Below are 14175 nucleotides of genomic sequence, written 5' to 3'. Positions count from 1 at the left end.
ATACACGCGACCCGTTTGTAAGCAACCCGATTTCCGTTTAACGTTTCCCTTCGTTGCTTTTTTCCGTATCAACCACCGAGGAAATCAAGGGAAAGGACGATCCTCGCGTGTACCCCTCTAAGCCTTAACAATTCTCGCTTAAATAACCTCTCTCGTGCACGCTCTTATGTAAATACGGATACTACATCAAACGCACTTAACCTGGCTCTTTCCGCGATTTACAACATATAACAAATTCGCAAGAGCATTTTACTGAAAATTTCTTATGTGTATTTAAAAAAAACTCCGTTGTTGTTTATGTCAGTAATTCGTTTAACTTGAGAATAACATTTTTAATCGTGCGTAATTTCTTTGAGATTTTTTTCCGATTAATTATTGAAGACTTAAAATGTATAATGACGATTGAATTTCCGTTTTTGTCTCTCTATGACGAGACGGACTCGGCCTGCGAAGTTTATCAGAAATTATCATGACGGCGTAGTGGCATTGGTTGGCGACAGTACCTATTTGCTTTCATTCAGTGATCAAAGAACGGCGTTAAGTCGATAATCTTTATCTGTTCGCGTGCACAGTAGGCCCATTCAGCGGATCCTCTCAGTCCATAGAGCTTCTGCGCAATTTGACTTGACACCGGAATCGAATATTGGCTGCAACACGCCGGCTCTCTCTAATCGTGATATCCGTGCGAGTCTATTTATATTCTGCCTATTATAACGCACAAATTGAATTCTGTTATTAAACTACTACGATAGCGCAAAGCAATAATAAAAAATAAATCCGTCAAATCTATTCCGAATGAAAATTTGTAAAAATTCCAAGTTCTATTAATCTGTCCACCTACTGTCTTTAAGCTCGTCAAGAAAATCGAAAGAAAATTGAAATCACTACTCGTTACTGATAAAATAATATCTCACTTTTAATGGTTAATTGAGCCGTCCTTTTTTAACGGGTCAATTGAACGTGGCACATCATGACACCTGTCATAATTTCTATCGAGCAGCAGCGTTTACGAAGTAGCCTCGAAAATCGTCACGAATTCGCGTGGAAGGGAAAAAAGAGCACAGTCTAAAGGAGTTCCTCGTGTTCGTTCGACCATCTAGACGGCCTGCTATTGGCTTGTCGGCTTACGTGCAAGTCGGCCATAATGCCCGAACCGGATGATGGAAAAGCCACCCTCGATTCGGGCCAATTAGCTTCCGGGCGAGTAAGTGGCAGAGAAACCCCCCAAGGATCCATTTCTCTCCCACATTCCCCCCTTTCCTCCTTCTCCTTCACCTCTTCCTACTTCTCGTCGTCGTCTTCGCCGTCGAGCCATCACGAATTGACCTAACTTCACTGGCCTCGCTTCGAGCCAACGAGCGAGACCGTTGGCGTCGCGTCGCCCAGCCGTCTGTAAGCTTGAAGTTCATCGTCTAATTCGTTCTTAGAACTGAAAGACGATCCGCGCGTCACGCTCCCACGCGTCGCTTCCCAGAATTCAGATTGATTCGAGTTAATTGACTTCCCCGAAATTATACGCCTAATCGCGAACTCCGAGGTAACATCTGCGGCAGGATGGCGTGAATTGGAAACGCAAGATTAGATTCAACCTCAATCGGGACGCGCTCCAATTCAGAGGGTCCTTTGCGACGCGACGCAAAGGTCGATCGAAAAATTAATCGGACCTGCCTCAACGATTATTCCGTTTGCGTATTTTATGTTCATTTTTACGAACTCTGATGAAACACTTTTCAATAATAACTCACAGTTGGGATTTATTAAATCGAAGCGAAATTCAGCATGCTGGCATTTACAGTTCAATTTTATCATTAAAATTCGGCTTTAGATTTCATGATTTTTGTGATTTCTGAATTTTTAAACACTGGAGATTTAGATTGAGATTCTTTAATAACTTATGGTATTCTAATTTTAACTTTTTATGATTCTATTTCTCGTTTTTCGATCGATTGGTAAATACACAGAAATACACTTTTGTGATGCATTTTAACGGCCAAATATTGTCAAAAAAAACCACTTGTACTCTTGCATGCCGCGTGACGAAGGTCCCGAGATGGGCCAGTCGCATTCGCGTCCGGAACGCGTCCTCCTACACGGCGGGTCCTCCGCCCAGGGGTAGAAAAATCCACCCCTTTTTCAGGCGGTCGATACTAGGACGACCAACCTTACCACCACCTTCCCTTTCCGCTCCCTTGCGTTTCACCCCCCCGTCACCTCGTCGCCTTTACTTCGTCGCACCCCCGTGTGGCGAGCGAGCGAGCTCTCCCGCTTGCACCCTCGCCTTCGGCGAAAAGTTTCGCTCCTCCGCCGCTTTCTGCCGAGATGGCGCCACACTCGCCGTCAAGAACTACCCTTTCGTCCTCCTCACCCGCCCCCGCGCATCGTACACATACGCGAACCACCCCTTTATCCTTTCCCGTCCGATGGCTTTCTACCAGTATATCTTATTCTCGTTATTCTCGTATATTTGTTCAGAGCCTGCCCGAACTTAAATGTATGCACTGCGGATCGTGTATACACTTCTATGTGCGTGTAAGTAGATAAAAGTGCACGGGGTTCGTGTGCTCGCGAACATTGCAAACTAAACTGCACGTGGTTATCTGATGTACCGATAGCTAAGTAATCCTTGGACCATCGGCCAACTTCTTGACCGTCAAAGTGAAAAGCCCTTTTTCCTCCCTTGTCTCTCTCTCTCTCTCTCTCTCTCTCTCTCTCTCTCTCTCTCTCTCTCTCCTTGCGATTTTTCCTGTCTTTTTATTCACATTTTTTTATCTTTACGATGCGTCGAAGCACATTCTACTCTTTGCCTTTTCCTTCACGCTGCGGCAAAAAAATTCCGCTGTACTATCATCGATACTGAATTTCGCCAAAGTCTTTATTTTTAGTCTCTCACCGAGGCAGGCCCTTTCAAGCCCTCAAGAGATTTGTTTGCTCTTCTGTACGATCAGTTGGCCAAACACCGGAGGACAGTAATGGTGAAATTTTGTTGTGCCTCTTCGTGTTCTTGACTCGACCAGCGTGAAATTCAAACCTCCGAAGGACAGACTATTCTATCCTTAATATTTTTAGTATATCTCGATTTTTTTTCAGTCTTTCTTTGTATTCGCAAATATTACATCAAATATTATTACAATTTGTGCTGGGATTTGGAAGTGGAGATTGGAAAACAGAATAAATCGATACGCGCTTAAACCTTTTTATTGATCTACGTATATTTTAAAGATGCACGTATCGCATTAGGGCTCAAAAAAGCGGCACATCTAAAGGGATCTCCGGATTCCGTGTGATTCCGATGGTGTAAGGACGAGCGAATGGGGAGAGGGAGAGGAGAGGAGAGGAGCGCGCAGAAGGAGAGACGCAAGAAAGAAAGACACGGCGGCGGCAGCGTGTGCAGGTTCGTGATTCGAAGTAGGTGGGCCCCAGGTAGCCAGGACAGATAACACCCGGAGATTACCGCGGACAGAGTCATTAGCAGCGTCGGCTTCTGTGTCGGCCAAGATATTCTCTCACTTTCTTCCTCTGCCGTCCCCGTCGCCGCTTCTCCCTGCACAACTCCCGCCGTCCATTCGTCCGGCGTGCGGTTTTATCTGGCCGGTCAATTCACGCGGTACGATATACACACCGGACCGTTTCAGATCCTACCACTTACTTTCCATCCTGTGATCATCCTCTTCTATTCCCTCCTTTCTCCCCTTTTCTCTCTCTCTCTCTCTCTCTCCCCCCTCACCCGCCCCCTTTCGAGCTAGGCGCGTCTCGCGATACTACCCTCTCCTCCCCCTTTCTTCTCTCGCGAACCGCGTCCTCCTTCCTCCATCTCTCTTTTATTTTATCTCTCTTCTACCAACATGTTGCACGAGCAGAATGCACCGCGAAAGACGCGCATTCGCCGCGCTCGAGCGAGCCCAGATTAGAGTCCGGAGAAATACTAATTGCTCCGATCGGCGTTCGCACATATTTTCCACGGCGCCAGAGGCGTGTCGAGGCCGAAGGTCCACGAGAAATGAGATAGTGACGAGGGGACCGCCGGGGCGTCGCGCGAGGGACCGGAAGGGGGACCAACGGCGGTAGCAGTGGCGGTTCAGCGATGCTGAAGGAAAAAGAGAAAAAGAAGACAGAGAGACATTCTGCTTTGATAGGCTAATGACAAACGCCTAGATTGTCGGCTTATCATTCGGCCAGCGCTAATTATTTCCCCTTTGTACCACGCCGCGCATAATGGCGTTCGTGCGGGAACGAGCGAGGGCTCTCTCTCTCTCTCTCTCTCTCTCTCTCTCACGTGAGTGATGCCGATTTATATGCGCGAGCAACATATCGATGAATTTTATTTGGTACCGCATGCGATGGCAAAAGTGAATTTCTCCTCTCGAAATTGACGGAATGCTGTGCGTTATGATCAGTCTTTCCACTTAAGCCTCCACGCACTTTGGTGATTATTGGTCGACTCTGTTCATCGACACGGGGGACCTTTGGCCTCTGCGTCCCCCAATCGTCTGTTGACGATTTCTATTTTTTCTCCCACACGTCCAACGTGTGGATTAACGCGATTAAACGCAGACTTTCGTTTACGCGACTAGCCGCAAACATACTGATTTATTCCTGGATATATTTTGCGATCCTTTTAAATTTTTTTAGTTCTTCTGTCTTATCGCCATGGGGATTTAGCAGAATGATCACATTTCAATGTACACACATAGAATTATGTAAGATTAAATTAAAATTTCCATCACAAAATTATAATATAAAAGTTTTACTTTTTAAATGATTTTAGTATTTTAATAAATTTTTAATTCAAGGATTTTTTATGTGAGATTTTTGTATGGAATTTATTATTCTTTTATTAAATTTTTTATTAAATTTTTGTTATATAAAACCTTCGTTAGTAAAATCAATTTTAATGAAAAATAAACTTTTTGGGGATTTCTCTGCCTCCTCTGAGCACATTACTATGATAGTATTGTACATACATTACTAAAAAGCGGTTTTACTATTTCGAGAATTTTAGCGTTTAGTTAACGTTATTAAGAACTTTCCTCAGTATCGGAAACTTTTCCGGGGTAATTTGCTCTACGCTTTGAAAAGTCATGATCCTTTAGCCGTGCCCGTTTCTTCCCCTCATTTATCGACGGCATTTATCGACGGCAGTTTACGATTCGTTAAAAGACACGTTATATTCGCGCATCCCCTTTTCAAAACATTTTCCAGCCGCGAAAGTTTTCCTCGAATGTATGGTAATTATTCAGGCTCCGTGAGTGAAGCATTTGGTATAAACAGATTTATCAGCCAACAGCAACGGAGGCTGCATCCGTTCATTCCTCGTCGTCGACGGAATGTTCTCGGCAATCTTGTTAGTTACTGTTCTTGCGGCAAAGCGATGCTCCGAGCGGTATTTGCATAAAACGAAAGGAGGAACGGCCGGCGAGAAACGCGATGGGGAATCATCAAAGGAACATAAGGAAAAGTGAAAATGAAGAACCAATATCAGCCCAAAATCAGAATTATAACTGTACTTTTTTTTTTTTAATCGCGCTACTCGATCGCTTTCTTCCTCCGTCGAAAACGACATTTCGCTCATCGACGCATGTTATCATTGTGTAGACAGTAATGTGTTAATCTATTAAATATTGGATGTAAATCGAATATTTTTCTGGTATGTACGCGTTTTATTTTTATAGCAGATAGAATAGTGTGTAGAATACCCACCGCATTTATTTTAATTGGCGAATTTTTTTTCGCGAATTTGCGACACCACTTGTTTCGGTCAATAAGTATTTTCCTTTTATAGAAAGTTTACAGAAGGTTAGAATATGTGTATACACTGGTATACTCTCGAGAGCGCGATACTTATACCTTTCGTATATATATATATATATATATATATATATATGCTTATATAATGATTTGGCCTTCGCAGTTAATTACAGAATAAAAAATTGCAAAAATTGTAAGGCTTCCACGAACGATCCTTGGCATGTCTGCCTTCTAGATTTCTAGACTAACTCGGTATTAATACCTTAATGATATTGCTTGACGACCAAAACTTGAATCGATACACCATCTTATATCCCGTATCTTATTAGGGAGATCATAAAAATAATGTAAAATACTTTATTACGTACAGCTTTAGCTTTTACAGCTGAAATTTCTCGTAAAACTTGTTTAGTATCCCGAGGCGTCGGATCCGATTTAAGGATGCGCAAGCCGCAACAATCTCTCGGATAATAAATGTTTCCTTTGACGAACGCGAGGATTTAAGATTCTCGGTTTAACAGAATCAGCACGATCTTCGCGCGGTGGCGGATGAACCGGTTTCGACGCCACGCTGAAATTAATCTCGTTCCTTCGCTCGCACGATGTAGCCGCGATATACGAGTGATGGCGCGGCATCGGATACGTTTTATTTGGCCAAGTGGCAGCGGGACTGCGGATTCCGGATTGAATTAATAAGTGAATTCGATTGGGTCCGCCAGGGCGACCAATATCTATATAGAATACGGCCAGCCATGTTTCGGTGCCTATCGATCGCTATGTATGTGCTGAATAATCACCATATAAATTATGCCGATGACGACTTGAAGGCCGATAGCGGGCGGAACTGCCTTCCGTCGCGCGGATCTTAGAATCCATCTTCGTGAATTCGACGGCGGAATCGAGCGACGACACACACGACTTCCGGTCATCGATCGTCCGCGTTCACGTCAGCCAGTAATTTGCTCGTTACCACTTATATTAATCTCTCTCTCATTCTCTCTCTCTCTCTCTCTCTCTCTCTCTCTCTCTCTCTCTCTCTCTCTCTCTCTCTCTCTTCTCGTTCTCCTTACGCACGGACGCGACGGACGCGTGCGCGAGTTATGCGAGTTCTTTCCTTTTTGTTTCGCATGCCGGAATATTCTGAACGGCCGGATCGGATAATAAAAGCAACGCGTGCGCGGGCAAATTTGCTCCGGACGCGACGTGAGTCTCGCGAGCGACTCGCACGTGCATATTCGCGTCCGTTTTAACAAGATCGATGGGGCGTTCGCCGTGTAACGTCAGTTTTTTAATCGCGAGATGAAATCGATAAATTATCGTAATCGGGAAAACTTTTTCTTATTTCGTTATTTCGACAAATTGACAAGTTTATATACGAACACGCGGAATAGCAGCAATTCAGTCGCGACAAGCGCGACAACGCGTACGGTATCCGATCGGTAAGTAAACACCATTTTATCATTTTAATCATTTTTGCAAATTAGCGAACCAGTTGAACGCTAATGAAAAAAATATTGTGACTGTCTTTGACAAACAATTACGTTCCTGTAATGTAAATATGTAATCACGATCGTCATCGTTAGCGACGATAAAGCCGGCGCGAAGCACGCTCGGGAAGCTCGATTTGCATTTGCAGACTTTGTATCGATCAGCTCGGCATGATGCATCAGTGTAATAACCGCTTTGCCAAGCTCATGCCTTCTTGGCCCGCACGGAAAACTTTATGAAATACTTGCGCGAAGATTAATTAACCGGGAGAAAGAGTAACGTGCCGCGGCGCACGCTCTCTGATTGTATGATTAACGGCAACACCTTCTTGACACTTTTTTTAATCTGACATATCTCTATATTTTTCTTCGTGCAAAATCGCTCTGTCGTGTCTCGCGCCGCTTTTGTTTCTTAATTTTGCGCCGTGCCGTAGATCACTTTCAGACCACGCTCGCGAATGGCTAATCACGAGACTTCGGAGTTCCGCGACTTCCACTAATTGGAACGCTCCGAAGCTTGTTAATATAAGTATAAGAACGAAAAAAACCCGTTCTGTAGTTCGAAGAAGTTAAAAAGAAAAAAAAATGTAGAAAGAAACTGCTTTGATTCGCGTGCCGCATTCTTCCCTTGGCTGACTTTGAAGTAATCCCGTCGCGGGAGCGTCGAGCAATTGGTCTGAGGGTGCGAATGAAGCGAAATAATTGCAAACGTTCTTTGTCAAAGCTAGCCTAAAACAATCTGTCCCAATGTATCCTCCCTTCCTTATTGCAGACAATACTGAACTCGATGCACAAGTATCAGCCGAGGTTTCACCTCGTGCGAGCCAACGACATCCTGAAACTTCCGTATTCGACGTTCAGAAGTTACGTTTTCAAGGAGACGGAATTCATCGCCGTGACGGCCTATCAAAACGAGAAGGTAAGCAACCTCTGCTTTGCTCGAACACACGCGAAAGAGATCTTTCGTCAGATTAATTTCGAGTCGAAATGCAATCTTGCGGAAAACCGAAGAGAGACTTTGTGTTAAAAAAAAAAAAAAAGAGATAAAGTTTTTTTTCTGTTTATTTGATAAAATATATCGAGACAGAGATACTGTTCCTCCTTCACTTTCCTTCGTCAAAAATTCGTCACCTTATTATCCGTAGAGGAAACGTAAAGCCCTCGCGGCAGCGTGAATTCGTTAGAAAGGAACAATCTCGCGTTACGATCTGGAAGAGCGGGCCGTTTTGGTTTCTGGCCTTCCGTTAATTAATATTTCTCCGCGTTTCTGTGCCTTGATAAAGTCCACGGGCGCGAGCATTATTTCGTGGAATAACGTCTTCTCGGTACGCATTATTTTCAGTAGTGAATGAATTGCTCACACGCACGCACGTGGCCGTAAGAAGAAACCGGGCCTTGTACAGATTTTTGGTTGGTCGGTTGTAAACTCCCTATCTTAATTATCGCGCCTTCTCGGTATATCGGCCGAATACGAAGTAACGTACGAGAAAGCGTATTTGGTTTCATACAAGTCGGCTCGATCCGTCCTAACGAGGTATTATTTAAATCCTAGACTTTTTTAGATTTATACTCAAATATGTTGATTTTACTTGCAGATCACCCAGCTCAAGATCGATAACAACCCCTTCGCGAAAGGATTTCGGGATACCGGTGCGGGGAAGCGCGAGAAAAAGTGAGTATCGCTTTCAAAACTGCATTTTAAACACGATACATTTTTTAACACTTTCCTGAAATTCAAATAAATATATATAGTAGATATATAAATCCTTTTTTTTTATATGTATACGTGTTGCCGAGTTATTTTCAGTTCGTTCTATTACAATTTCACGAGATTTATTTACAAAAATTTTCGAATATTATATAATATCGATAATCAGGAAAGAGTTACAAAAAAAGTCGGTAAGACGATATTTAGATCGTCCAATGAGTATCCTATGAGGAAAGTTGCACGACTCAAAATTTACGTCGATATAGGACGGATTAAAAACTACCCTAAATGCAAAGTAGACATGTCCTCTCTTTGAATCGCGTTTTGTGAAGAGCAAAGAGCGCGAATCTGTCTTCGGGGTCGACCTAATTGATCGTAGACCTTTCGAGCATCCCCTCGATCGACGCTATTATGCCGACCTTAGGGTCACCCCCGGAGCTAAGGGTTGGTTCCACAGGGCTCATTTGCACTCCGCATTGCTGCCAGTGCCGTCCATTTGTATTCAATATTGCAGGTTTATGAGCTTATGTCAGCAAACGACCCCTCAGGGGGGATGCTGGCCCGTCGTTGCCCTGGACTGACGGCGGCTATGGAAACCCATTTTGAGCCCATTGATCGCGGGGTGAAAACTCGAGTGGATTTTGATGAAATTAAGTTCGCTATGCATAACAATTTAAACCGTTCCTAATTCTTGTTATATCGTTCGAAGAAATTCTCAAAATTTAAATAAAAAAAATATTCTGTGACGACAGTGTATCTTAAGACGCGCCGTTATGTTACGTAAAAAAAAACAAAAAAAAAGGATGCAAGCCGCAGTTCAGAAAACTTTCGGAAAATTGCGGCGGTCTGCGACGTCGAGCGTATAAAGAAAGGGCGAGGTTAATCGAGAAAATATGCAAAGCAGGGGGGCGCGTCGTCGCGGCACCACCTAATTAGAATAAGGGTTAGTTTTGGCTTATGGTTTCGGTTAAGGGTGGTTGGATGCCATCAGGAAGCCACAGGGAAACCGGAGAGAGAGAAAGAGAGAGAATACGGACAGGAAAATACTATTAGAAAGAGACGGAGACGCGAGAGAAAGAGAGTGAGAGGAAGAGAGAGAGAGGGGTTGGAACATAGCCAATCATCGGATTAGCATACTGATGCTCAGGGGCGGCGCTATCGTTAACATGGAGGGTGCCACTCTTGGCGGCTTTGAATTTTATATTGGCTCTACGGATCGTTTTGTGGCTGCACAAAGACTGCGCTTCAAGAGCCGTGCTAGATCTTCCAATGAAAGCACGAAACTCACGCGTTGTTTCTTTTACACGCGCTATCTTCAATCGTACATATACATAATAAATACATAATACATAATAAATTTCTATATAATACTCTCGGAAGCGAATAATCTATGAGAATGATGCAAAATATGATCGACAATGCATAGCGAAATCAATCTCATCGGAATCAAATCGTTTTACTTAAACAAGAGATCCCTTATATAATGATATAATGATACAGAGTAACTGCTATATATTCAACTATATACTCAAACGAAATCGTTACACTCGCGATAGCGTTAAACGACACTGACAGCCGGCGCATTGTTTCGTTAATTTTTTAACAACGCGCGACGCGCGGCATTTCGTCACGAGATGTAACGCCACTCGAGCGTGACGAGTTGATTCGCCACGCCGCTTAAAAAAAGAGAAAAGGAAGAGAAAAAAAGGAGTGGAAGAAAAGGGAAGAAGGAACCGCTCCGGTGCGGCGAGTTGTCACGTCATTTATCATCATATATGCCGCGGTAAGATCGTATTGCGATACGCGCGGCATGGATTAACCCATTCGCTCGTGAAACTCCCATGATCGCGCGTTAAAATAGACACAAACGCGAGTGATATGTATTTCCTAGGCGGTCCATTAGCGCGGATAATTAAATTAAAAGCCGTGACGTTGACCATTGTCTCTCCGGGATTAATTTTCGCGATCGGCACTCGCCCGTTACCGCGTTTTTCTGATTAATGAACGGAGCAAGATATGCCGAGAAATCTGGACGGAGCCGGTGAGTTTTACTTAACTTAACTTTTGCAGTTTTTACTTAACTTTTGCAGTTAATTATCCGGAGAGCGAAAATCGTTGGGATTCCAGTGCGTTTCTCCGCATTGCAACAAAGCATTCCTACGAGATATAATTGTAGATGGACTTAGCCCTAGGTTTTACTCCCGATTAAAAAAAAAAGATATCCATCTTATCGCTGGTAATCTCCTTTTATCAAAAAAACATACGAGTCAACTGATAATTTAAATATCTTTTCTTATTTGCTAACGTGTATATATATATATATATATATATATATATATATATATATAAAACGTATGTCACAACAATATACACGCTTCTTGCCTTCTCGATCTCTCGATTTTTGCTTTCGTTTTTGCTGAAATGCCATTTGTCTGTTTTCGCACGCGGTAATATATTTGTAAAGAGATTTCGGCGAAATGGAACGATTCTTTTATCCTTCCCTTGAAGTCGTTCGTTTAGACGACGATATGAGCTCCGCAATGCCTCCCATAATCGCACCAAGTCGAAATATTCGATTCCGCAACCTAATACAGAATTAATTGGCGCACGCGGATCCTTTCAACGGGCTCGAACAAAATTCCTGGAATGCTCCTAATCACGCAAAGGAAACTCGATGGTACGTTATCGTCGACAATCGAGTCGAATGACGGGCCGGGATTACGAGGGCGCGGCGCGGCGCGGCGCGGCGAGGCGCGACGCGGCGCAGGAAGGGAAGGGGGGGGGGGGGGGCAAATCTAATGCATCGTCTCGTGCAAACGGAACAAGCCTAAATCTCGTGTAAGTCTCGGCTATAGCGGTTTCCGCACAACGAGAGGCTTACCGGTGTCTTAATGCCGTGTAATGCGATCAGTTCACCAATACAGAGCGGCGCGCTTTCGCCCGCTCGCTCCGCGCACGCTCCTCCTCGTGGATGCATCCGTGACATGCACTCGTTGTAGCCCTGAAAGGGTGTGCAGGCTTTCCGGTTTCTGTACGTAAGTGCGAGAGCGCGCCAAATCAATAGTCCGCCGTGCCCCCGGTATAGGATACTCTCTAGCAAGGTACGTCTCTCTTCGTCCTCGGCTCACGGGTAATGTTCAGTTTTTGTTCTTATGCTTACCGAGATCGGTCCTTTAGGCACCAGACACGACTGATGACTTCTGTCTCTGTGCTTTAGTTAGTCGTACAAAGGACAGACTTTATAAACGAATAAAAGAACTTATTAACGTAGATTAACCGTGGATACCATTAAAGCCGCGTGACGCGCTCGATTTCTCTTACGTAAACGATCGCTCGTGATGGATCGATAAATCGCGCCGAGATTACGCGACTGTTCGCGATGATCGGGCGAGAGAAACACGTTGCCGCGGGGAATCGGCGAATAGATCGAATCGTATCTCGTGAATCGATACGGTATCGCAGCGGCATCGCGGTGAAAAATGATCGTGGACTCCGAGACTCCGGGAGTGCAGGCGGTCAGACGTCAGCGGCGATAAATCACTTTCGATTCCGCACACCTAGCTCGCGATTCGCGGAAAAAAAGTTTCTTCGCGTCGCACCGCGTCCCGGAGCGCAATGTGTAATCCGTGCCGCACGCGTATATCTTGAGCGTTCTATCGACACTGCCGCTCGTTTGTGCGAGCCGCCTGCACGTACGTGCGCACACAAAGGCGCGAATTGCACCACGCTCTCGTAGGTCGTCTGGTTATAAGTGCAAATAGCCGCGAGTGGCATAAAGTTAAGCGCACGTGAAGAGAGCGAGCGTGCGAACGTGCGAGCGTACGAGCATACGAGCGCACGCTAGACACTTGCCGCATAGGAAAAGGCGTTGAAGGCGCAATTAAGATAATTAATCTAATACCACGGCCGCGCCTCGAGGCAATACAGCTACCGGCGCTCGCATAAATCCCGAGGCCTCGTTTATTGCATCGCCGACGCTAACTCCGCTCCGCTCCGCCTGAATTATCGTCGCGAACGAGCGCCGCGCCGCTCGAGAGAGAGACAGAGAGAGAGAGAGAGAGAGAGAGAGAGAGAGAGAGAGAGACACCACGCTACGCGTCGGAGCCTTTTGATGCTCTTCGACACACAATACCTCTCTCTGTCTCCCGGATTCGCGATTGCATTGATCTATTCTCCCCGTACGCGCGACGACCCGATACGACGCGCGTCGCTAACGAGCGCAATATTTCATTCGCGCGGCTGTATCGGCGTCGTAAGATTTTTCATAGATCCTCTTTCAGTCGGTCAATCGAGATAACGATTTACGCAAATTCCACGGTGAAGGTTTCAAAGAAATCACGCGCCATGATCGCGAAGGTAGAGACCGTGTTCGTATTTGATAAAAATGACTTGCGTCATTTAGGTTTCAGATATCACTTTACGTGTCATGTTACAAATTGAAGTTAGCTTGGCAAACTATAATATCAAAATATACATGTATGATCAATATTTTGATTTTGTTAATATCTTTTATATGCGATTGCGATTGGTAAGTTCCACGTAATATTCTTCGGAATTAACGTTAACGCGGCTCGATCCATTTGCAATTTCATCATGTTGAATATCGATTCGCCAGTAAATCAATTAGCCAACAGCAAGGACATTCTCGAGATATTGCGCTTGCGATAGAAATCGCAATTTCCCAGATGAGGATATCCTCTTACCGCTCTTACCGTCTTCGTTGCAATTTTTCGATTGAGACATACGCATACGGTATGCTAACAAAACCGCAACGAGACTCAGCGTGAACAATTTAGCGTCGAAATTGGCTGCTGCCAAGGAGGGAGGTAACTTTATCACCGACCCTCTCGTTATACTGAAAACCAATTATAGTGTGCCGTAATCAATGGGCATTCGCGCGTCTCAAAAGATTGTCAGCTTGCGAACGTCGATAAATCATATCGGAATAGGCGGAACCCATTTACCCGGTGGCCGTGCAGCTCCGCTAACGTTCCCTAACGATTGATAACTCACTAACCACGCCTTTCCATAAATCCATAATCAATCCAGAGAAACACGGAGGCAATGGGTTTCCTCATAACTCCATGCCGCAACGATGTCAAAGCTGTCTTAACGTATGACTTATTTTTCGCAAGAGCGCGGTTATAATTTAATTAAATCTTTAAACGCGGTGTACGGAAAAAGGGCGCTTCGCGCGATAAAAATTAATTAAGAGCGCAAAGCTAAACGTAGCAC

The 14175-nt window shown here is 44.6% G+C and overlaps 1 protein-coding gene across 7 annotated transcripts in view; it reads left to right on the top strand.

The window, feature by feature from the left end:
• The window catches only part of bi (T-box transcription factor bifid), a 121971-nt gene that overhangs the window by 67831 nt on the left and 39965 nt on the right, over positions 1–14175 (top strand). For all 7 annotated transcript variants that reach the window (XM_089076478.1, XM_089076480.1, XM_089076476.1 and 4 more), the window contains 2 exons: positions 8005–8151; positions 8828–8904. In XM_089076478.1, coding sequence (XP_088932604.1) covers positions 8005–8151; positions 8828–8904 — 224 coding nt within the window. The remainder of the gene's footprint in view (positions 1–8004; positions 8152–8827; positions 8905–14175) is intronic.

This window comes from Pogonomyrmex barbatus, unplaced genomic scaffold, assembly GCF_055798465.1.
Source record: "Pogonomyrmex barbatus isolate J1 unplaced genomic scaffold, ASM5579846v1 scaffold2, whole genome shotgun sequence".
Classification (NCBI taxonomy): Eukaryota; Metazoa; Arthropoda; class Insecta; order Hymenoptera; family Formicidae; genus Pogonomyrmex; species Pogonomyrmex barbatus.
Note: the sequence above shows the minus strand (reverse complement) of the source record. Positions and strands in the feature narration are given on the sequence as shown.